Consider the following 23,458-nt stretch of genomic DNA (forward strand, 5'->3'; position numbering starts at 1 on the left):
AGCATTCCTGGTTTACTGTCCCATCCAAAGGACAGCACTTCAGGATTGTAACACTCACCTCATGCTCCAGTACCGACACTGAACGGAAGCATTAATCCACACACCTGATGTGCCTGATCTCTGCCCCAAAGGTACACAACTGCTTGCACAGCCACACACTCTAAGACTGCTGTGATAATCAAGACCAGTACAAATAGAAGTTATAACTGTATTCACTATTCACTCCATCAAAACAATTTTTTCCCCAAAGCAGTTCCAGCAGATATTTCTGGGAATACATATTTTAATAGTAGAATTTTGGAGGATTTTTTTACATATACAGTCATGTGCACAGTGAATTAGTACAAGGACAGCATTAAACTAACCAAATTCTTGAATTATAATTAAGATGGAGGACGAAGCTAAATCTTAATGAAATATATACCAAGGGAGATGGCTAATGCCCAAAGTCAAGAGAAAAAAAAATATCACAACATAGTTTACACATAACAATGACTGACAAATTACATTTCTCTGTTTAACCTTAAAATTAGAACATGCTGAAAAACACATTATATGCAATTACAGCATACTGTTCACTTAGTCCCCCACCCAACTAACAAAACCCTCCAAATATATATATATATATATATATATATATATTTATATATTTTTTTTTTTTTTTTTTTACTGTAAACAGTGTGAAAACCATTCTTCATGCTCAAGTCCTATGTAAAATTGCTTAGGCACAATATTATAAAAATGATACTCGAGAGTTTATTTGCAACACCGTGCTGATGAGACAGCCATTAAGTGCTACTGCTGTTAAAAGTACAGGTTTCTCTAATGTTTTATGAGTCCTTAGAAAGCTGACGCAACTCTGTCCCATGAAAGACTTCCTCCTTGTATTAATTACTATATTTCATCTAAAGAATCACAGTTTCTATATTGAGATGTTAAAAATTTTTTTATATAAAGAAACTTGCCTCTAGTACGGTGAGGCATTTGGCAACAATTTTAAATCATCTTTTCTGAATTTATATAATTAGAACTTTATATGATACTTCTAAAGTTTAGATGTGACAATGAACAAAAAATATTAAAACTGTAACAGAACAAAAATGACAATGGCTTGAATGCATGGTAGTGTATTTCCATTTTTTGAATTCTACATAAAAAAACATTGCTATTGATTTTCACAGACCATCACCTGTACAACGTGAAGGCAACCAACACGATTTGCCAAAAACCTTCTGGTTTTACTCCACGTTTACCACAGTTTAGATCTGCAGCCCAGTTTACAAACGATGGATACTACCACTAACAGGAAAAAAAATCCCAAATATTCCAGATTACGTTTTACAGACTGATAAGTTCATGGGAAACAAACTGTTTTAATCGTTCCAGATACTGTCCGTAAAGTTCTACATCATTGTGACCAGCGCCTTCTACCCACAGTGGCTCCACTGGCTTTTGACAGCGTTCGTATAATGCTAGACCATGAGAAAAATCAATTACTTCGTCTTCAGTCCCATGGATTATCAATATCGGTGATGTAATCTTTGAGATCTTGTCAATACTGTAAAAAGGATGGCAAAATTAAAGACAGAATGATGTTGCAGCTTTCAACAGACATAAATGAACTGCACAACATTTGCTTTAACTCAAACTAATCCAAGTCACAAAAACAATTACCCATGACCACCACACTCAAGTGTCAAATAGGACACCTAAACAAATGTATCTAAGCAGCTTCTAAAAACATTTTTTTTAATTTCCAAGACAAAGATGATACAAATCACAATACTGAAAATCAGGGATGATGTAATTGCAAAATGATTTCAGATAAGCTGTGTATCTGCAGATAACCAAAATACTGAACTTCTTATCAAATTATAAAAAAAGAGACTAATTAAAGCAGCCAATAAATACATGAAACTAAGTTGTAGTACAGGTGCACACGAAAAACCTCTTCATATAATGCAACCATTTGCAATTTTGATGGCAGATTACAGCTATGTGGGATACTCTCCATAGCAGCAGCTGCACAAATTCCTGTCTTCACCATTAGCATTTACCATTTAAGTTAAATGCAATCCCTGGCAAGGAGGCAAGTCTTTTGAAGGTTAAACAGTAGCCTTTCCCCTCTGAGTAGCCAGTGGCGCTACCCCTCATTGCTAGGTAGAATGTGAGGTACCCAGTGCCCCAGAAAACCAGCTCCTGGTGCCAGAACCCTGGAAAATACTACAGTTTCAATTGCAACAGAATCTAAACATGAACCCCCACTCCTAGTTCAATAAATACAGCATGCCTCTCTAGGATAATACTTGCTATGAACTCTAGCAAATACGGCAATGACAGAAACTGCTTGCCTCAGGACAGTAACCAGTGCAAACACTGAAAACATATCAGGCCAGAATGCAGTAACTTATTACTTATAAATGCATCAAGACTACGGTGGTGGTGCTGCTGTAGCGTTGTCGCCTCACAGTAGACACGTTGTCCTGTTCGATTCTCGGCTAGAGCGTCTTCTGTGTGGAGACATGTGTGAATGGGCGCACTTTCATTGAAGGTTGTGCGTCAGGGCTGGCAACTCGGCACGTAAAAATCTACTGCCAATCATTAGCGGACCGGAGTTCCGCTGTGGCGACCCCTAACCGGGAAAAGCCGAAAGACACAGCAACTTATAAATGCATCAAGGCTACAACTGTCCCGACAGGCTTCAAATAGTTGTAAATTTAAACTTCCCAAATATCCCACAGACCTACATCACAAAAAATGCACTAGAGCTAGACTCCAAACGACAAACACAGGGGAGGTGAGAGACAAGACCAAAGACTTAAATGATGTGTACATTTATTATAATGCTAAGAATCTCAAAACTCGACTATACAATATCAGCAATTTATGTTTTCACTGCAAGCCTTTATCATCTGAGAAGAATACCAAGGTGTACATCCTGTGGTCAAGTGAAGGCCTCAGCTAACACTCCTTGAATATCTATTACAGAAAAACTGCCTCCAGTGTTAGACAAACAGTCCAGATGGTACTGCTTAGCAAGAATGCACATTAAAAAAACTTTTGCTAGAGTTGCCCTTACCATATCCTTGCTAGCTATAGGTTCCCTAACCATCACTCAGAAAATTCCCCTGAGGCTCCAAGAGAAGAATATTTTTTTACATTTATTTAATTGAATTGCACTTAACGCTTACAGTTGTGCTATACAGCTAATGTACTACATTTTCCACTGTTATAAATCTTTTTTTTACTGTTTCACTGCATTTTGTACTGTTTCATATTGTTTAACTGCATTTTCATTGCTAGACAGCGTTTCATTACTGTAATTGCATTTTGATTGAATTACTTGACTCTAAACTGCTTTTTCATACTGAGTTGTATTTTCTCTTTAGTAGTGCTCTAGCTGTGCTTTTTTGTGCATTTTTTTGTGAGGTTTCTGTGTTTTAGTCAGGTAGCATAGTCTGGCTTAGAGGCCTGCTGTATCCAGGCCTGGTTGTTTTGCTTGTTGAATTTCCTGTGTTTGTGGCAGCCATCTTATGCTGGCAGGGGCATATCTTCTACGTGAGAGTAATGGGGCTGCCTGACCTCTAGCACAAGTGAGTGGTCGAAAGTGCAGGGGCTAAGATGGACTAGGTAGTAATTCGAGCATTTAGATTCTTCCATATTTTCTGGTATCTAAAACCTGTGTTTGCAGGGTGTTGCATCTGTTTGCTTGTTGTGCACTGCCACTGAGCTGTTTTAACCCATTGTGAGGCATCTTATAGGTTCATAGGTAGGTACTAGGCTATTGGCCCTAGGGCCTATACAACCCTAGCCAAAAAGGTACCCTGGCTTTCGCCACCCAAGAAAATTATTTTCCTGTGCCCCTGTCAAGCAGAACCACAGAAGTGATCCCTGGGGTGAATTTCCTATTACCCATCCAATCATCGAGATTTTTCTTGAAGAGTGCTAATGAGGAGCTCTGTTTGACATAGATAGGTAGTCTATTCCAGAGTATGGGAAGTCTCTGGGACAGGAATCTATCCCTCCAGCATGTTCTGTTTATTGTGGTTCATAGGTAGGTACTAGGCTATCGGCCCTAGGGCCCATACAAGCCTAGCCAAAAAATGTACCCTGGCTTTTGCCACCCAAGAAAATTATTTTCCTGTGCCCCTGTCGAGCAGAGCCACAGAAGTGATCCCCAGGGTGAATTTCCCATTTCCCATCCAATCATCAAGATTTTTCTTGAAGAGGGCTAATGAGGAGCTCTGTTTGACATAGATAGGTAGTCTGTTCAAGAGTATGGGAAGTCTCTGGGACAGGAATCTATCCCTCCAGCATGTCCTGTTTATTGTGGTGACAAGGTTAAGGTCCCTACAGCGTGTAGCTCGGAGGGATTGTGATTTCTTTAAGTGGAGCATGTCCAACAGCTCTGGGTTTGACATAGCTTTGTATGTTAGGCAGAGATCGCCCCTGAGTAGGCGATATGTGATGGAGTAAAGCTGTAGCTTTTTGAGACGGTCTGCATAGGGCATCTGTTTGAGGCCAGTAATCCTCTTTGTGAGGTATTTCTGTGATCTTTCCAGTTGTTGTAGATGTCTTGTGAGGTACATACCAAAAGGGGCGTTGGACTCTATAATGGGTCTAATGAGTGATGAGTAGAGGGGAACAATGACCTCTTTTTTTCTGTATGAGAATCCTTTTGTGATGAGATGAGCCATGTAGAAGGATTTCCTGACCACTGTGGCGATGTGATTATCAAAGGAGAGACTACTGTCCACCTGTGTCCCAAGGTCTCATCACATTTTCGGCATTAAGTAGTCTACCAGCTATGTGGTAGTTCATGGGTACAGAGTTTTTGCCAAAGGGGATGACAACACACTTTTTGGCATTGAGCTTCAGGCCATGGCTTTGACACCAGGTATCTGTCTCAGTGAGGCCCTTTTGTAGTTTGTCTACATCGTTAGGAGTTTCGATTATGGCTCCTAGTTTGCAGTCATCTGCAAACTTTGTTAGCCAAAGACCTTCTGTGTTGGCCTGCACTTCTGAGAAGTAGATACCAAACAGGAGAGGACCCAGGACTGAACCCTGTGGTACTCCACTTGTCACTGGTCTGATGTCGGACTTGGAATCCGCCACTTTCACAGTGTGAGTTCTGTCCGTGAGCCAGTTGGCAACCCATCTTGTGACATAGGGATTTACACCTAGTTTAGTGAGCTTATCTATAATTCCAGAGTGGGGGATGGTGTCAAAAGCCTTGGCGAGATCTAGATAAGGTGTGTGAACCATTTTACCCTCATCTATGGCTTTGGTGACTGCTTCAAAGAAGTCAATCAGGTTTAAGAGACATGATCTGCCTTTTACAAATCCAAACTGAGTAGAATCCAGAGTTTGGAGATTACCAATGTCTTTGTTTACGAGTTCCATGAGGATACGTTCCATGGCCTTGCAGACTAGGCTCGTCAGGCTAATGGGGCGGTAGTTCCCGGGGTCCGTCGTGGCTCCCCCTTTGTGGAGTGGGATAACTGTCGTGGTGTGCCATTTAGTGGGTACAAAGCCTGAGGTGAGGTTATGATTGAACATGGTGCTTAGGTAGGGTGCCAGTTCATTCTGTAGTTCGTGTAGAATGCAGCCTGGGATATTGTCAGGTCCCATGGATGCTGTGTTCTTGGCTTTGGAGAGAGTGTTTTTTACCTGTACAGCCGTGATTATAGGAACTTTGCATTCTTCCGGTATAGAGATGGGCCCTCTAGGGGGTGAGAGGGGGGTAAAGTTAGCACTGAACCTATCTGCTAGGATGTTGGCAATATCAGTTGGTTCTGTATATTTAGTGCCATTATGCTGTAACTCAGAGCAGATCTGAGTGTTCCCATTAAGATTCTTGACATAGCTATAGAATGCTTTGTGGTTGTCTTTAGAGTCAGTGGCAATTTTGTTTTCGTAACTAGTTTTGGAGGATTTTATGAGGGATCTCAGCTTCTTACTGAGGTTGACCAGGGAGTTCCTTCAGTCATAGGATTTTACTCTTTTTTGCAACAGTTTCTTTCTTCTGTTGTAGAGTTTGTTTATGGCAGAGGACCACCAGATTGGCTTCCTTTTTTTGGAGGATAACATCTTGGTTCTATAGGGATAGCATGATCCATGCACTTGTGTAAGTGCTTATAAAGTGCATTTGTGTAGGATTCGGCAGTCATACCTCTATTGTCCGTCTGCATGGGTGTCATGAAGTTTGCCACTTCTGTCTTAAGAAGTGTGAAGTTGGCTTTTGAGAAGTTTTTTACGATGGTTTCCCTAATTGGGGCTAGGGGTGGGATGTGGATGTCTAGGCTGATTAGCTTGTGGTCGGATCTGACTGACGAGGAATTGATCTCAGTTGCATTTTCTTCCTTACTAGGACTCCTGTGTAACTGACGCCCTCCCTTGCAACTACTGTGTTGATTTTATCCAGCCCTACTTGCATCTATATGTACTCTATTCTGATAGTACCCACTCTACCCATCCTTGACCTCTCTTCCACAGATTCTGACAACCATGGATGGACAATTTCCTGTGGTCTCTCCTGCTAGTCTGGTTGATATGGGCATCCTGAGACAGTGTAGCAACTGCCTCATGTACATGGACAACCCTCTTCTTCTACCACCTAGGAACACAATATGTGAGAGATGCAATTACATTAAGAACCTACAATCCTTGCTGTCTCAAAGGCAGTACATCTGGCACCGAGAGGGGTGTCTGAACAAACACCACACCTCTATTACCGCCCACACCTGTACAGTACATTCCTACAGATGTGGAGGTTCTCAACAAAAAAGTACAGTTGTGTACACTTACCATAAAATGTAGATGTTTGAGTGTATTCACTGTTGCAGTCATCACATTTGGGTTATCTGCTTGCAGTAGCCCTCAGCAGGCCTGATTATCAAAGTCTTAGGTCATGCGTTGGTTGCTGTCTCATCTTCCATGATGTCAGGTAGTCAGGGGTCTAAAGCATGCAGCCGACACCATTACATCAGTTTTTCTTGCCCCAGATGTCAGGTGCCCCCCAATGGGAAGCAATTAAATATATATACACACACACATATATATATATATATATATATATATATATATATATATGCAGGGTTATACCTCCAACAAAAAAGCAAATACACCAAAAAGCTTTTAAGCGTAGTAAAGGAGAATAGAGGTATAGCCAGAAGAAGTCAGGGGGCTGGAGGGAGTGTAAGCAGGGCTGCAACAGTGAATACACTCGAACATCTACATTAATGGTAAGTGTGTTTCACTGTTGCAGTCATCACATTTGGGAAGGTTCCCAAAGCTAAGGATGGGAGGAGGAATTTAGATAGCATTAGGACCAGCTATAAGGCCCTGCAAGACTGCAGTGGCAAAGCCAGCTGTGGATTTAGAGAAAATTGGCAAATGGTATTGCTTGGTGAAAGTATGTACAGAACTCCAGGTAGCAGCTTCTAGGATGTGCCTGGTAGAGACACCTCTGAGAAAGACTGTAGAGGTAGACGCAGCCCTGGTTTAATGTGGTCTTATCCCCTGTGGGATAGGTTTTCCATGGTGCTTATAGCAGAAATGAATGCAATGGGCTATCCAAATGGCCTTCCTCACTGCCCCTGCAGCAAATGCCACCAGCAGTTGTTCAGATTTCCTTTGAGGTTTAGTGCTGTCCAAGTAAACTTTAAGTTGTCTCTGCACATTTAAGGAGTGCAGTATCAGTTCCCCTTTGTTCTGTGGATTAGAAAAGAAGGGTGGCAAATGAATGGACTGATTAAGAGCCACACTGGACGCTACCGTGGGCATGAAGGAGGGATTGGTCCTGAGGGACACCTTCTCTGCATGAAAGATGATGAAAGGCTCCACTGCCATAAGGGCCTGTAATTCAGATACCCTTCTTGCTGAAGTGATTGCTAAATGGATGGCTGTTTTCCAAGAAAGGAATTTTAACTCTGCACTTGCAGCTGGCTGAAAAGGAGGTAGAGTGAGTTTTTCCAATACAAAGTTAAGGTCCCAGGCTAGAGTTGGGGCTCTCCTGGGTGGTCTTAAATTTATGGCCCCTCTGAGGAACTGCTTGAGCAGTGGATGAGAGAAGATGGGTGGTTCTGTGTTGCAATGAGCTGAGATGGCTGAGGCAGGAATTTTGATGGAGGAAAAAGAAATGCCCTTGTGAAGCATCTCAGTTAAGTATTGAAGAATCTGAGGTAAACTGGGTGCTGCTGTGCCCATCCCTTGAGTTTGGTTCCAGGAACAGAATCTTTTCCATTATTCCGCATAAGATTTTCTAGTACTAAGCCTCCTTGCCTCCAAAACGACATCCAACACTTGCTTACTGAGGGACGGTGATGGAGAGATTAGGTAATTAGCCAGGCTGCCAGGTTCAGGGTTTGAAGCGGAGGATGCAGAATCTGGTCCTCCTGCTGGGACAGCAGGGTAGGGGTCTGAGGCAGGTGCCATGGAGCCAGTAGTGACACACTGCGCAAGAGGGGGTACCAGGGCTGGCGTGGCCAGTCTGGTGCAATCAGTATCGTCCTTGGTTTGTCCAGTTTGATATTTAGTAGTACTTTGGAGAGGAGAGGCAGAGGAGGAAAGGCATAAACTGATAGGATTTTTCCAGCAAAAGGACAGGGCATCCACTTTCCAAGCTTGTTTGTGGGGAGTCCTTGTGCAGAATTTGTCCAATTGGTAGTTCTGGGAGGAGGCAAACAGGTCTATATCTGGACTCGCCCATTTGTTTATCAACATGTTGAAAGTCTTTGGTTCTAGTTTCCACTTGCATGGGTCCATGATATTTCTGCTTAGTTCGTCTGCCAGTGTATTTAGTTTTCCTGGCAGGAATTGAGTCTGTAGATGCACTTGGTAGCTCAAGGCTGCGTTCCACAGAACCATGGCTAGTCGGCAGAGGGGGGTATGAATGGGTACCCCCCTGCTTGTTTATGTACCACATAACAGCGGTGTTGTCCGTCTTTACCATTAATTGTCCTGGAAGAATGTGGTACTTGAAGACCATCAGAGCATTCTTTACAGCTAACATTTCTTTTTGATTGATATGCAGGTGCGTGCATTTGACTTGGGTTCCATTTGCCCTGAATGCACTTCCCTACCAGGTGAGCCCCCCCATGCATAGTCTGATGTCTGTTAGGGTTTGGGCGGCAGGGGGTAGAGTGAATGGTAGTCCCTTGTTTTAGTGGCAGGTCTCTGCCCACCAAAGGAATTAACTGTAGGCAAGGTACAATAGGAATCACTGCTTCTAGATCCCGAGAATGTTGACACCATAGGCTTTTTAGACACCATTGTAGTTTCCTCATATGCAGTCTTGCATATGGAATTAGGAGAATGCAGGAGGCCATAAACCCAAAGGCTTTATTTGCCTTGCAGGTAACCGGGATTTTGTGACCATTAGTTTGAAGTAAGTTGTCAAATGAATTTGTTTCTCTGTCATGAGGAAAGCCATCTGGGAAGTTGCGTTCAAGCTTGCTCCCAGTAATATATTTTGCTGACAGGGTACAAGATGTGATTTCTTTTCGTTTATGATGTACCCCAGACAAGTTAGCACCTTTTGTACAAATGCCAGATTCAAAAGTATGGCCTGGCTTTCTGCCTGAATTAGACAATCATCCAGGTATGGGTATATTTGAATATTTCTTTGCCTGCAAAATGCAATGACTTGAGCTAGGCACTTTGCGAATACCCTGGGTGCAGTAGATAAGCCAAAGGGCAGTGCAGAGAACTGATAGTGCATGTAGCCTGCTTTGAAGCGTAGGTATCTTCTGCAAGATTCCCTGATTGGGATGTGCAGGTAGGCTTCCTTTAAATCCGGTGTTGCCAACCAGGAATCCTTGCCTAGCATAGGAAGCAACTTGTGAAGAATTAACATCTTGAATTTTGGGATCACCAAAAAGGTGTTTAGGATAGAAAGGTCCACGAGTTGTCTTTTCTGGGTACCAGGAAAAAAAAGTCTTTAGTAGAAACCTTGTCCCTTTTCCTCTTCTGGTACAGTTTGAATAGCCCTTATGCTTAAGAGAGAGGACTTGCTTTTGAGCCTCTGCCCACTGATTTGGGGGTAGATCTGTCCAACCGTTTGGGGTTGGTAATGTGTGGAAGTGAACTCCGTATCCTTGGGAGACTATATTTAAAACCCATTTGTCCTGGGTAATGAGTTCCCAGTTTTTTGCCTGCAGAGCAATCTTTCCCCCTAAAGGAGCAGTCAGTTGAGAAGGGCTTGGGAGTTTTAAAGTTAAGTTATTAAGACAGTTTACCATAGGGGGTTGTCTTACTACTCCCTGATTTGGAAGTGGGAGCCCCCCACTGCTTAGTCTTGTGCGTAACCTGGGACAGAAGCCTGGGTGTTCTGCTGGTTCTGGGTTTGGATTGAGAAGGCCTGGAAGAAGCAGGAAAGGAACAATTCTTAGAGGGCCAATGCCTACTAAATCTTGGAGGCTGTACAGTTTGCATAGATATAGCTTTTTCCTCCATCTTTTTAAGTAATTCTTCTGCTTTGTTGCCAAACAGGCGGTCCAGATTTAAGGGAGCATCCAGCAATTTAGCTTTAACGTGACCTGCCAAAGAAAGCTCCTTAAGCCAAGCATGTCTTCTGAGTACAGACCCAGTGCCAGCAGCCCTACAAGATGCCTCTAGTGAATCAAAACCACACTGCAAAGTATGTTTTCCAACTTGTTTAGCAGAATGCATTAAATCCTGTAAATCTTTATTTTCAGCACAATCAGGAATCATTTTCTGTTTAAGCAATCCAATAATATGCTGCTGATACTTTAACATATGAAACTGGCAGTTTAAGGCCCTAATGGCCAAGGTTGCAGAAGTGTATACCTTCTTACCCCATCTATCCAGCGCCCTGGAATATCTATCAGAAGGGGTAGGATTTTGGGCAGTAGTAGCCTTAATGCCCTTGGGTCCCTGTGAAATGGTCTCAGGATCCGCAGTAGGATTTTTAAAAAGGAACTTGTAAGAGTCAGGAACTCTGTAATATCTGTCAGGCTTTCTGGGAGCAGGAGGTAAAGAATCATGGGCCAAGCTAGATTCCGAAAAGGCATCATTAACAATGTCTAGTACAGGAGGTATAGCTAAAGGCCTGTGTTGGGGCAGGAGTAAGAAATCCCTAAGCCTCTTTTTAGAATCAGAGTAACCCTGGCTTTCCCAGCGAAAATGCTCCCTAAGAGTATGCAAGGTTTCACCAAAAGAGAAATCATCTGGGGGGGGGAAGCAGAGGGAACAGAGTCCTCTGCATTAGAATCCTCATAGGTAGACAAAGGGTAAATCCTGGTCAGACGAAATACATTTCAGAATCCTGATCAGAAGAATCATAAGCAAATTCGGTCCTAGGTCTCTTGGAGGGGGAAGGCTGGCTTCCCCTGATTAAAGTAATAAGATCTTCAGCCATTCTTATGATTTGTTTTTTAGGCATAGAGGCCTGACCATGCGGTCTGGGCGTCGGTTTTCGAGGCATGGTTCAACATTTAGGCCTTGAAGAAGATGGCGTCGGTTTAATATGCAAGTCAATAGGCCTGAATACACCCTCAGAAGCCGGTACCTGCACAGTGGCTCCGGACCCATCCAAGGTAGAGACATTGGCAGGTTCCACAGTTGAAGCATCTTGCGGCATACCAGACTCCGAATGGGTTTCAGTACAGGCCTGCGAATCTGAAGTAGGGGTATCAGGGGCTGTGAAAGGGCCTCACTGAATGCCGGCAAACTGGCGACTAGCTTAGGAGAAGCGTTGGCGGCAGCTTTGGACCTAGGCGGTCTGTCTCGGTGTTTATCTTTGTGTTTTTTTCGGAACATTGGTAGTCAGGTGGCTTACCAAAGACATATCTGGATAACTGAACAGAGTACCAAAATATTTAGAAGCGTAAATATACCGCCGACGAATAGTTCGTTGTTTAAATAAGGCAAAAACCGACAGTGAGGTATGTCATGGTCAGGGCCTAGGCAAGGAATATAGTACGAATGAAAATCTTTGAGGTATTTGCACAAGAAATACAATTATTGACGTTAACTAACATCGGTTTAGAGCAAGAAAAAGTTTCCCCAATGGGATACATAGCTTTAGTTGAAGACTTCGGTTCTGAAACTCAAAGGAAAATTTCAGGAGTGGGCCGAGCGGCACTTGCGAACTGCTTCTGCTTCAGGCACTGAACGGCAAGAAAGACTGATGTAATGGCATCGGCTGCATGCTTTATACCCCTAACTACCTGACGTCATGGAAGATGAGACAGCAAGCGACGCAGGACCCAAGACTTTGATAATCAGGCCGAATTAGGGCTACTGCAAGCAGATAACCAAAATGTGATGACTGCAACAGTGAAACATGAAGAACATCATACCCAAACAAAAGAGGCCTCAGAGGCAAAAGCACACACACACATCACAACCCACCGAACCAAGCACCACACATAGTACACATGCCTGGGTCTCACAGCCTCTAAATGCTCAGCCACAAACCCAACATACTAGTCATATGAGACTATCATGAGACACAGATGTACCCCTCACTAGGCTAGACAAGGGGAAAGTCAAGTTAAGTTGCTTGTCAGGTGCTAGAATCCACCATATCACTGATGCACTCAAGTCTCTCAACAACAGGTACTGTTATGACTCAAAATCCATGTTGGTATGAATGACTTGAGACCTACCTCTCTGGAGTATATAAAGAGAGACATGATTTAGTTCACTGAGTGTGTGTTCCAGACAGGTATGTCCCTAGCCTTAAGCAGCATCCTACAGTCACCCAGAATGATGCCTCAATGTTTGTTTGTGTCTTTCGGCTTTTCCCTGTTAGGGGTCACCACAGCAGAACTCCAGTCCGCTAATGATTGGCAGTAGATTTTTACGTGCTGGCTTGCCGGGCCTAACGCACAACCTTCAACGAAGGAATGCCCATTCACGCATGTCGCTACACAGAAGACACTCTGAGAGTCGAACGGGCAATGTCTGTGAGGCGACAACGCTACCGCAGCACCACCACCACAGTCATACAATCAGAAAATTATTGACTTTAACATTTGGCTTAGTTTCTGGTATCATTACAAGGGGATCCAGTACCTGACAGCCTGGGAGGACATGACCGACACACCACGATGCTTTGCCAATGATGGCCTTCATCCGTTTCCCCTGGACTTCAGGCTTCTGGCAAAGGCTCCCACCTCTCCCATAGTGTCTTTTTTAGGCAAAGTCATGAGGTCAAAATTACCAACGTGAAAAATTCTTCTAAATGAAATTTAAAGGTCATGCTGATAAACGCTAGGAGTCTTAACATGAAATTGTACTCATTGCAAGCATTCCTCACCCTGGAAGATGCTGACAATTGTGCAGTCACAAACCTGGTTCAAAGCTGCAGAGAGCACCCCATTACTTGTCCTACCATACTTTCAGACCCCAAACAGAGGGCTACACAGCCAAAGGAGGTGGAGTTTCAATATTTATCAAAGACATACACCTCCAGGCTGGTCAAACAGTATGATGCACAGCACACTCTTTAGGTGCAGTTAACTGTTGCCAAAACACCTATTCAAATCATAGCTAGCTACAGACCCCCAACCATGACTCAGGAGGCCCACTCCACCTATCTGGACTTACTTGAATCCATCAAGATTCAACCTCTACCCTGATCCTGGGCAACTAACTACCCAACCATAGAGTGGAAGACCTATTCCAGCTCAAACATAAATGCCAAGAGATTCCTCAACTTCGTCAATGTCAATGCAGTGGATCAGCTGGTAGACACCCCCACAAGAGGTGAAAAAATCCTGGACCTGGCACTGCCAAACATGAGCAGTAACTGTAGCACCCCTTACAATGTCATCCTTGGTAAGATCAGACCATAAAGCAATGATTTTTAAAGTCACCATCTCCTCTGACCACTCCCCCTTTGCCAGGGTCGAACAAAAAACTTTTCCACAGCTGACTATAACCTCCTAAGAGCAGGTATAAGAAGCTTCACAACCACCATCCCTTCAGTTGGAACAAGCACCAATGTCCAAGCCTACACCAAAAAACTATATGAGCACCTATATAGCTGCATGGACTCAGCAATACCTGACGGGATCAAATCATCTTCCTCAAGGAAGAGTAAACCTGTCTGGTGGGCAGCAGCAATAAACAGACTCTATAATAAAAGGAAAGAATTGCTGTCCAGGACCAAGAAGGAGCAGGTGGCCAAGTTGGAAGCAATCTCTCCTTTGCCTGAACAAGCAAATAAGGTCAATCATGAAATTCTCTAAGGCAGAGTCCAAACTGGCCACATCCACTAAGGACAATCACAAGGCTTTCTTTGCATACATCTGCAATCTCAAAGGTAACTCCCAAATCTGCCCTGAATTGGTGGTCAAGAATACCACATACACAAATGCCATAGATATAGCCAACCTGCTGGCAAACAAGTTCAGTGAAAACTGTATTATACTGTGCTCACTTACTAGACATTATGTTAATATTCATTTCAAACTGTACCACTGAAGTTAAATTTGTTAAATGTAGCTACTTAATTACTATACTGATTTTTCCTTTTACAATGTTAAAAACATACATGTGTGCATCGTAATTGTTCAATATTGTTAATTGTATGTATGGAGCTATGTAAATGTACAGAGCTTTTCTCCCCGGGCCTCCACTGAAAATGGGCCTCATGCCCAGTCTGACACTACCTGGTAAGTAAATAAATAACCCCCCAGCCCCCCCATTGGTAAACCAGGACATCTCCAGCACCTGCCCCCTCCCCTCATCACCAGGGAGCAGGTCATTAATGCCCTCTCAAAGGCAAAAAATACAGCCTCCATGGGACCTGACAACATCCCTGGCTGCATCCTAAATAAACTCAGGCAAGAGCTCTCAGCACCATTAGGTACCCTATTCAACCAAAGCCTGTGCACTGGCTTTGTCCCAACAGAATGGGGGACAGCCACTGTCGTCCCTCTACACAAAGGTTGAGCGTCCACCAACCCAAGCAATTACAGACTTATCAGCCTAACTAGCCTGATCTGCAAGGCCATGGAACACATTATCATGGGCTTTATAAACAAGGACATTGGCAACCTCCAAACAGTTGATCCCACATAGTTTGATCCCACATAGTTTGGTTTTGTCAAAGGGAGATCATGCTTGCTAAACTTGGTTACCTTATTCAAAACAGTCACCAAAGCCATGGATGAGGGGAAGACAGTGCACACCGCCTACCATAACCTAGCTTAAAAGCCTTCAACACTATTCCTCACTTTGGCATAACAGATAAACTCTCCCAGCTAGGCATCAAACTGTATGTTACCAGATGGGTAGATAACTGGCTCACTGATAGAACCCAATCAGTCAAACTAGAGGAAGCCAGCTCTAGTAGTAGACCTGTAACAAGTGGTGTACCCCAAGGATTGGTCTTTGGGCCTCTACTGTTTAGGATATACCTTTCTGAGGTGCAAGCCAAAACCAGTGGTCTGTGGTTGACCAAGTTTGCAGACGGCTGCAAGCTGGGCACTGTGAAATTCCCCTAGTGATGTGAATATCCTCCAAGAGGGCCTTACCCAAACTAATGACTGTTGCCAAAAGCATGGCCTCAAACTGAATGCCAAGAAATGCATAATTATCCCCTTTGGGGAAAATGGCATCCCCACACATTAATAACAATGTACTAAGCACGCAATCAGTCGTGAGGGATTTGAGCACCCAGGTTGACAGCAACCAGATTTTTGACCACCACATTGCCTCCATTGTACGGAAAGCTTTCTACATGGCCCACCTCACAAGTAAGGGTATTTCATGCAGGGCCAAGGAGATCACAACATCCCTGTACTCCTCCCTTATCAGACCCATTATAGAGTACAATGCCCCCTTTGGCATGTACCTTGCCAAGCACATGCAGCAGCTGAGACCACAGAGGTTCCTGACCAGGAAAATCCAGGGTCTCAAACACCTATCCTATGCAGACAGGCTAAAAGCCCCATCTCTCTAATCAGTCTCGTACAGACTGCTCAGAGGTGACCGGTGTTTGGCACAAAAGGCCGTCTCAGACTCAGCCTTGATGGAGTTGCTGCATTTCTATAAGTCAAACTCCACTCGTGCAATCTGCACGCAAGGCCTCAACCTGGTCTGTGACATTAATAGAACTTGTTGGCGGTATAGATATGTCCCAACAACTCCTCCATCTGTGGAATAGACTCCCTCTCCATGTCAAGCAGAGTACCTCACTAGCTCTCTTTTTAAAAGGAACCCAGACGATTGGATGGGAAACAGAAAATATACCTCTGGGATCCCACCTGGGTCTCTGATGGACAGGGAAAATGGGTGCTAAGTTTGTGGGAACATGGGTGAAAATCTTGGCTAGGCTTACAAGGGCCTCCAGGTCAATATCATAGTATCGTCCTATGAAAACCATACTGCCATACCCGAATATACTAGAATCTCTTACAATTCAGGGCAACACCATACTCAGGGGTGATTTCCACTACCCCCTTCATGAACTGGGAAGCTTACATGACCACTAACATGCAGGCTCAAAGATTTCCAGACTTTGTCAATACAAATGCCCTGGAACAGCTGGTCTGCCCTCAAACTAGGAGGTACAAATATCTTAGACCTGGTATTCACAAATATGGAAGGTGGTGGAGTGCAATGCTCCAAATGTAATGCCCTCAATGGTTGTGAGTACCAGGTTTATGAGTTACAAATATCCTTGACCTGGTACTCACAAACATGAGGGGGTGCAGTGCAATGCTCCAAGTGTAATGCCCTCAATGGTTAAACTGGGTCACAAAGCAGTCTCCCTCTGAAATAAATATAATGCTAGAACCCCCATTTAATCCCAGAACTTTTAAGAACTTTTCTAAGACTAGCTACCTCCTATAAAGTGATGACACAGCTAATTTCTAAGCTCCTTCAAACTCGGAACACTGTACGACCATATGAACAGCTGCATAGAAATAGCAATACCAGACCAAAACAAAACCAAAGTCAAACTGCAAAATTAAACCATCCTGTGGACCCCTGGCTGTACAGCAAAGGAAAGAAAATCCTGTCCAGAAGTAAGAGAGGACGTACACAACAGGGTAAAAACTCTCACTAGTTTAAACAAGGAAATCGGGGGTAGAGAAGCTTTCCAAGGCCAACTTTGAGGCAAAAATAGCCTCCCAAGCAAAGGATAACCAGAAGGCACTTTTCAGTTAAATCACAATCTTAACAGCAACACCCAGCAATGTACGGAGTCAGTTGTAGATGACACTGCCTATCTCTAAGCCATCAGAAATACCAAATCCGTTGGCTGATAAACTCCTAGACTATCACCCCATCACCTTTAAACCCTCAAGGAAATTCTAACAGGTATCAAAGAACAGGTCATCAGTGCGATCTCTAAAGGCAAAAATCACAACACTGATGGATCCCAACAATATCCCAGGATTCCTATTAATTGGCTTGAAACATGACCTACAAGGCTCACTGGGATCTCTATTTAACCACAGCCTCCAGACAGACTTTGTCCCTGGGGAGTGGAGGACAGTAACAGTCATCCCTTCACATAAGGGGGGCCATCAACAGACCCAAGAAATTACAGACCCAAGACCAGTCTCGTATGCAAGACCATGGAAAGAATAATCACGGAACTGATAAACAATGACATAGGAAGTCTCCAACATTTGACCCAAACCACTTTGGCTTTATCAAGGGCAAGCCATGCCTGCTCAATCTGCTGAACTTCTTTTAGAAAGTTACCAAGGCCATAGATGAAAGTAAAACAGTGCACACTACCTACCACGACGTGGCTAAGGCGTGTGACAGGATTCGCCACACTGATATTGTAGATAAACTCACAAAACTGGGCATAAATCCCTACTTAATAAATGGACAGCCAACTGGCTCATGGATAGGACATGTTCTTAGACTGGTGGAATCCAATCCAGCAAGAGGCCAGTTACTATTGGTGTACCCACAGGGCTCGGTGCTGGGACCTCTCATGTTTGGAATGTACTTCTCAGAAGTCAAGGTTAATGGTGATGGCCTTTGGCTTTACAGGTTTGCCGATGACTGCAAGTTGGGGGCAATCAATGAATTCCCAATGAAAAAGGAATCCTCCAGAAAGGTTTAACTCAGGCAAATGGATGCCAGTGCTATGGCCCAAAACAGAATGCATAATTATACAGTTTGGGAAATGGAGTACCTCTGCAAATTACATTAATAGCACACCTCTAAGAGTGGATCCAGTAGTGAAAGTTCTAGGTAAACAGACAGTGACCTGAATTTTGACCACCATGTCCATGGTGGTGAGGAAGTCCTTCTAGCTGACACAACTTATAAGTAAGGTGCAGGGCATCCAAATCCAAGGAGGTTATAGTCCCAATGTACTTTGCCCTCAGACCAATAATTGAGTACAATGCACCTTCAGCATGTACCTGCACTTGGAACAACTGGAGTGGCCTCAGAGGTTCCTTGTGGAGAGACAGAGAGAGAAAAAGGAAATTACAGGGTGTAAACATGTCCTCTACACATCTCCTAAAAAATCTATCCCTTTACACTCTATCCTACTGACTATTAAGGGGTGATTTATACTGAACCTTCAAGGCATTCGCAAATCTAGTCCTGATGGAACTGTTACAAAACAAACAGCACAAGGATTTAAACTTGACATGTGACATGAACAACATATGCTGGGAGGGACATAGGTGTCTCAGAGATTATCACTGAAGCATGCCACCTATTCATTTGAAGGAGAGTACTTCCCTGATCCTCTTCAAACACAATTTGGATCAAGGGATGAGGAAATCAGAGATAAAGGGGCAATGTATAAACAATTAACAGAAAAGTCCCCAGGAATAGATGGTACTCCCGTGTAAGTTTGGAAGCTAAGAGGGAAAACCAAACCTTTCAGATCTTTTAGTTTTAAGAGGACGAGAAGCACCAGCTTCCTGGAAAAAAGTGGTGGTGGCTGTAATACCTAAAGATGGTAAAGGCCCATCAGATTCAGCTTTATACAGTCCCATTTCAGTTCTAAACCATGAATAAAGTGTTTATGTCTACAATGGCTAAAAGAATGATAAAGGTGATGCCAAAACAGACATGAATTAATATAGTTTTGTGGAAGGCAGACAAACATTTGACAACATTAACAGAACATTGATGATCCAGAAGGAAGCTTAATGTTTGAAAATACCACTGTTGTTGGTGGGTCTTTATGCAGAGAGAGCATCTGACAGAGTCAGCTGGAAGTTTATGAGCAGGACAATAGAAGTATTTGCATTCCCTGATCAAAGTATGTGTGTGTGTGTGTGTGTGTGTGTGTGTGTGTGTGTGTGTGTGTGTGTGTGTTGTCTTTCGGCTTTTCCCTGTTAGGGGTCGCCACAGCGGAACTCCGGTCTGCTAATGATTGGCAGTAGATTTTCACGAATGTCGAGGTGCCAGCTCGACGTTCAAACTTCAACGAAGGCATGCCCATTTACGCACGTCTTTCGAATGCCCACCCAACCGCAGGGAGGACATGCAGACTCCACACAGAAGGCACTCCCCGCACTCCAGCCAAAAATCGAACGGGAGAACCTCTTGCTGTGAGGCAACAACGCTGATCAAAGTATACGGTTGACTAATAGGATCTATGAGGGATCAAAGGTGAAAATTAAAGTGGATGGGGTCCTCTGATAATTTTTGCTCAAGCAGAGGAACCAGGCGCAGGGCTGTCCTCTTTCCTCTACTTGCAACATATTTGGAACCACTGGCAAAGAAAATAAGACTTAGAAATTCAAAAATATAACTGGTATGGTAGTCAAGAAAAGCTGGCCCAATTTGCAGATATTTTATACCAGATAAAACCAGAAAAGGACATTTCAATGTTGTGGAAGATTTTGAGGCAGTTTCAAATCTTTTCGGGAAACAAAATTAATGAAGCTATAACATAGGCAATAGCTGTAAATTATGTACCCACTCATGAATTGGTTCAGCAATATCCACATTTAGGGCAGCACAGTGGTGCAGCGCTTAACGTTGTCGCCTCACAGCAAGAGGTTCTCCGGTTCGATTCTCGGCTGGGGTGCCTTCTGTGTGGAGTTTGCATGTCCTCCCTGTGTTCGCGTGGGTTTCCTCCGGGTACTCCGGTTTCCTCCCACATTCCAAAGACATGCATCTGGAGCATTTCTCCCCTGGCCTCCGCTGAAAACAGGCTCTGTGGAACCTAGTCGGACATTCCCGGTCAACAAATGTTAAATAAATAAATAAATAAATAAAAATGGCAACATGATAAAATAAAGTATTTAGGAGTATAGATTAGAAAGGATTCTGGTGTGGCAGTTAAGGATATGTGGGAAGAGACTAAACAAAAGACAATACAAAAACTGATAAATTGGAAGCTCTGCTATATGGATATGAATAGCAAGATACAAGCAATTAAAAGGTTTTTTAGGCATATTTTTATCAACCAGAAGAGAAAATGTGGATAGCAATTAACGGCTGAAGGATCTTAGGGGAAGTGGGAAATGCTGATTCTTCTAACTGAACAAGGCGGTTTGGGATTACCTGATTTGATGGGGTATTTCAGAGCTACACAGTTAAGGGTCCTATACATAGTACAAGCAGAACCCTATAATGCACATTGAAAAGGGATGATGAAACGGTAGAAGCTCAAGAAACAAGGAGAGACTGGGATTTTGGATGCAGATACTTAAAAAGAATAACCATGCAGAACATTATATTCAAAAAGGAGCGGAAAGTATTCTAAGAATTAAGCCAACATGGGACTGGAGAAAAGATACAACCAAAAGGGATGACAGCAATTAGGGATACAGATAATAGTAAAGAGGGGGCTGGAATTTACTGGAGAAAACTGCTAAAAAAAAAAAACAAGGTACTGTCAGCAAATGATTAGAGAGGGAAAGTAATAGAACTGGAAGAGGGGCAAGAATTTATTTGTACTACAGGTTAGAGACTGATATCAATCCTTGATAGGAAAGGCAGAGTACAGGCAAACAAAGAAATAGGGAAATCATGAGTGAAAGACCAGCACTGGTAGAGTTTTTAGTAGAATTAAGAAAAGAAGCTGCTGTTAAAAAAGGAATAATTAGTACAGCATACAAAATATTGCATGATAACTGTAAGAATCAAATCAGAGGAGGTTAGAAAGGATTGGGAAGACATATTGGATAAGCAATTCACAAACAATGGGGGGGGGGGTATATGTATGTCTACCAAACATGCAATAAAGTCTAGAAGATTTAGGATATTTGCTTTGAAGTGTTTTATACCAAAAGTAGACTCTAAAGAAAAATGTTCTCAGTCAGCAAATGTTGGAGGGGAGATGCAGAAGAAAGGGGTAACGGGGAACACATTTTCTGGGGTGTAATGAGTTGGTAGACTAAGGATTCCCTGCAGACTGCTCTGTTAGGGATGCTGGTTAGGCAGGTTGGTGTAACTAAGGAAATGCTTTTTTTTGAGCTATGATACAGAATCAAATTGCCTAGCATAATAAGGTCTTGCTAAGTATGATTATGGTGGCTGCCAAAAAAGCAATTACTAAAAAAGGGAAATCAAAGTCTAAACCGACTTGACTAGAAGTAGTGAATATAGTAACAGAGACAAAAAGTACAGTTGTGTACACTTACCACAAATTGAGACGTTCGAGTGTATTCACTGTTGCAGTCATCACATTTGGGTTATCCCAGCCAGGGTAGCCCTCGGCCGGCCTGAATACCAGAGACTTCGTATTTCTGCGTCGGTTGCTGTCGCTTCAGGACTGACGTCAGGTTATCAGCAGTATAAAGTAAGGCAGCCGACGCCATTACATCAGTTTTTCTTGCCCTAACCTGTCAGGAGCCCCCAAGTAGGAGGCCAGGGTCTGGAGGAAGAAACCCCACCAGTGGAAAATGAATACCAATAAGTCCCTTTAAAGGAAAGGAGAACAACAAGTTAGAAAGATAATAAAAGGAGAAGGAGAAAGAAGAAAGGGGGATGGAGGGGGGAACCAGGACTGCAACAGTGAATACACTCGGACATCTACATTTATGGTAAGTGTACACAACTGTACTATGTTCCTCGTGTTTCACTGCTGCAGTCATCACATTTGGGTTGATTCCCAAAGGTGAGGAAAAGGTTGGAAGCAGTCAATAAAACTAGGTCTGGCTAGGATGCCCTGCAAGACTGCAGAGGCAAACCCTGCCCTCGATTTTGAGAAGACAGGCAGATGGTAATGCTTGGTAAAAGTGTGAACAGATGTCCAGGTGGCAGCCTCCAGTATGTCCCTGGTGGGGACTCTGAGGAAAGCAGCAGAGGTGGAGGCTGCTTTGGTAGTGTGTTGTCCTGACCCCCTTGGGGGGAGGCTTTCCATGCTGTTTGTATCAGAAATGGATGCAGTGTGCTATCCATTTGGAAATGGTTTGTTTGGAGATGGCTTTGGCTTCTGCCCCTGTAGCAAAGCTAACCAGCAATTGATCAGACTTTCTAAAGGATTTAGTCCTGTCTAGATGGAATCTGAGCTGTCTGTGCACATCTAGAGAGCGAATAATTCTTTCCCCCTTGTTCTGAGGATTAGGGAAAAAGGTGGGCAAATGAATGGATTGGTTGGGAGTCACACTGGACACTACCTTGGGCATGAAGGATGGGTTAGTTCTGAGGGATACCCTGTCTGCATGAAAGATGAAGGGTTCCACAGCCATGAGTGCTTGCAGCTCAAGAGACTCTTCTGGCTGAAGTGATGGCCAGAAGGAATGCTGTCTTCCAGATGAGAAATTTTAGCTCTGCAGAAGAAGCTGGTTCGAAAGGGGGCAGGGTGAGCTTTTCCAATACAAAGTTAAGGTCCCAAGCTGGTGTTGGTGCCCTTCTGGATGGCCTCCAGTTACTATCCCCTCTTAGGAACTGTTTGATCAAACGGTGTGAGAAAAGAGGCTGCTCAGTGGGAAAATGAGCAGAAATAGCAGAGGCATGAATTTTTAGAGGAGGAAGAGAGGCCACTGTGTAGTAGGTCAGCTAAGTAATCCGGTATGAGAGGGAGGGCTGTGCCGTATTGGCTCCCTTAGACTGGATCCAGGTCCAGAACCTTTTTCATTTATCAGCATAGGACTTTCTGGTGCTAGGATGTCTGGCCTCACGGATAACATCCAAAACCGGTTTACTGAGGTTGGCAGATTGGTTCAGGGTTAGGGAATAAGCCAAGCTGCCAAACTGAGTGTCTGCAATTGGGGATGCAAGAAAGTACAGTTGTGTACACTTACCATAAATGTAGATGTTTGCGTGTATTCACCATTGCAGTCATCTCACTTGGGTTATCCTGCCAGGGGTAGCCCGCAGTCAGCATGAATACCAAAGGCTTACTATTTCTGTGTCAGTTGCTGTCGCTCCAGGACTGACGGCAGGTCGTCAGTGGTATAAAATCAGGTAGCCGACGCCATTACATCAGTTTTTCTAGCGCCAAATGTCATGAGCCCCCAAACAGAGAGTTAGGATATCGTGGAAGAACACCACCAGTAGAAAGTAAATACCAAAAATTCCTGTAAGGAGTGAAGTA

The 23,458-nt window shown here is 43.5% G+C and overlaps 1 protein-coding gene across 1 annotated transcript in view; it reads right to left on the bottom strand.

The window, feature by feature from the left end:
• Nucleotides 1–265: 265 nt before the first annotated feature.
• Nucleotides 266–23,458, bottom strand: part of ABHD17B (abhydrolase domain containing 17B, depalmitoylase) — a 349,588-nt gene continuing 326,395 nt past the window's right edge. The window contains exon 4 of the mRNA XM_044064394.1: nt 266–1,558. Coding sequence (XP_043920329.1) covers nt 1,339–1,558 — 220 coding nt within the window. The 3' untranslated portion in view covers nt 266–1,338. The remainder of the gene's footprint in view (nt 1,559–23,458) is intronic.

This window comes from Protopterus annectens, chromosome 2.part2 (assembly GCF_019279795.1).
Source record: "Protopterus annectens isolate FY-2018-M chromosome 2.part2, PAN1.0, whole genome shotgun sequence".
NCBI lineage: Eukaryota > Metazoa > Chordata > Ceratodontiformes > Protopteridae > Protopterus > Protopterus annectens.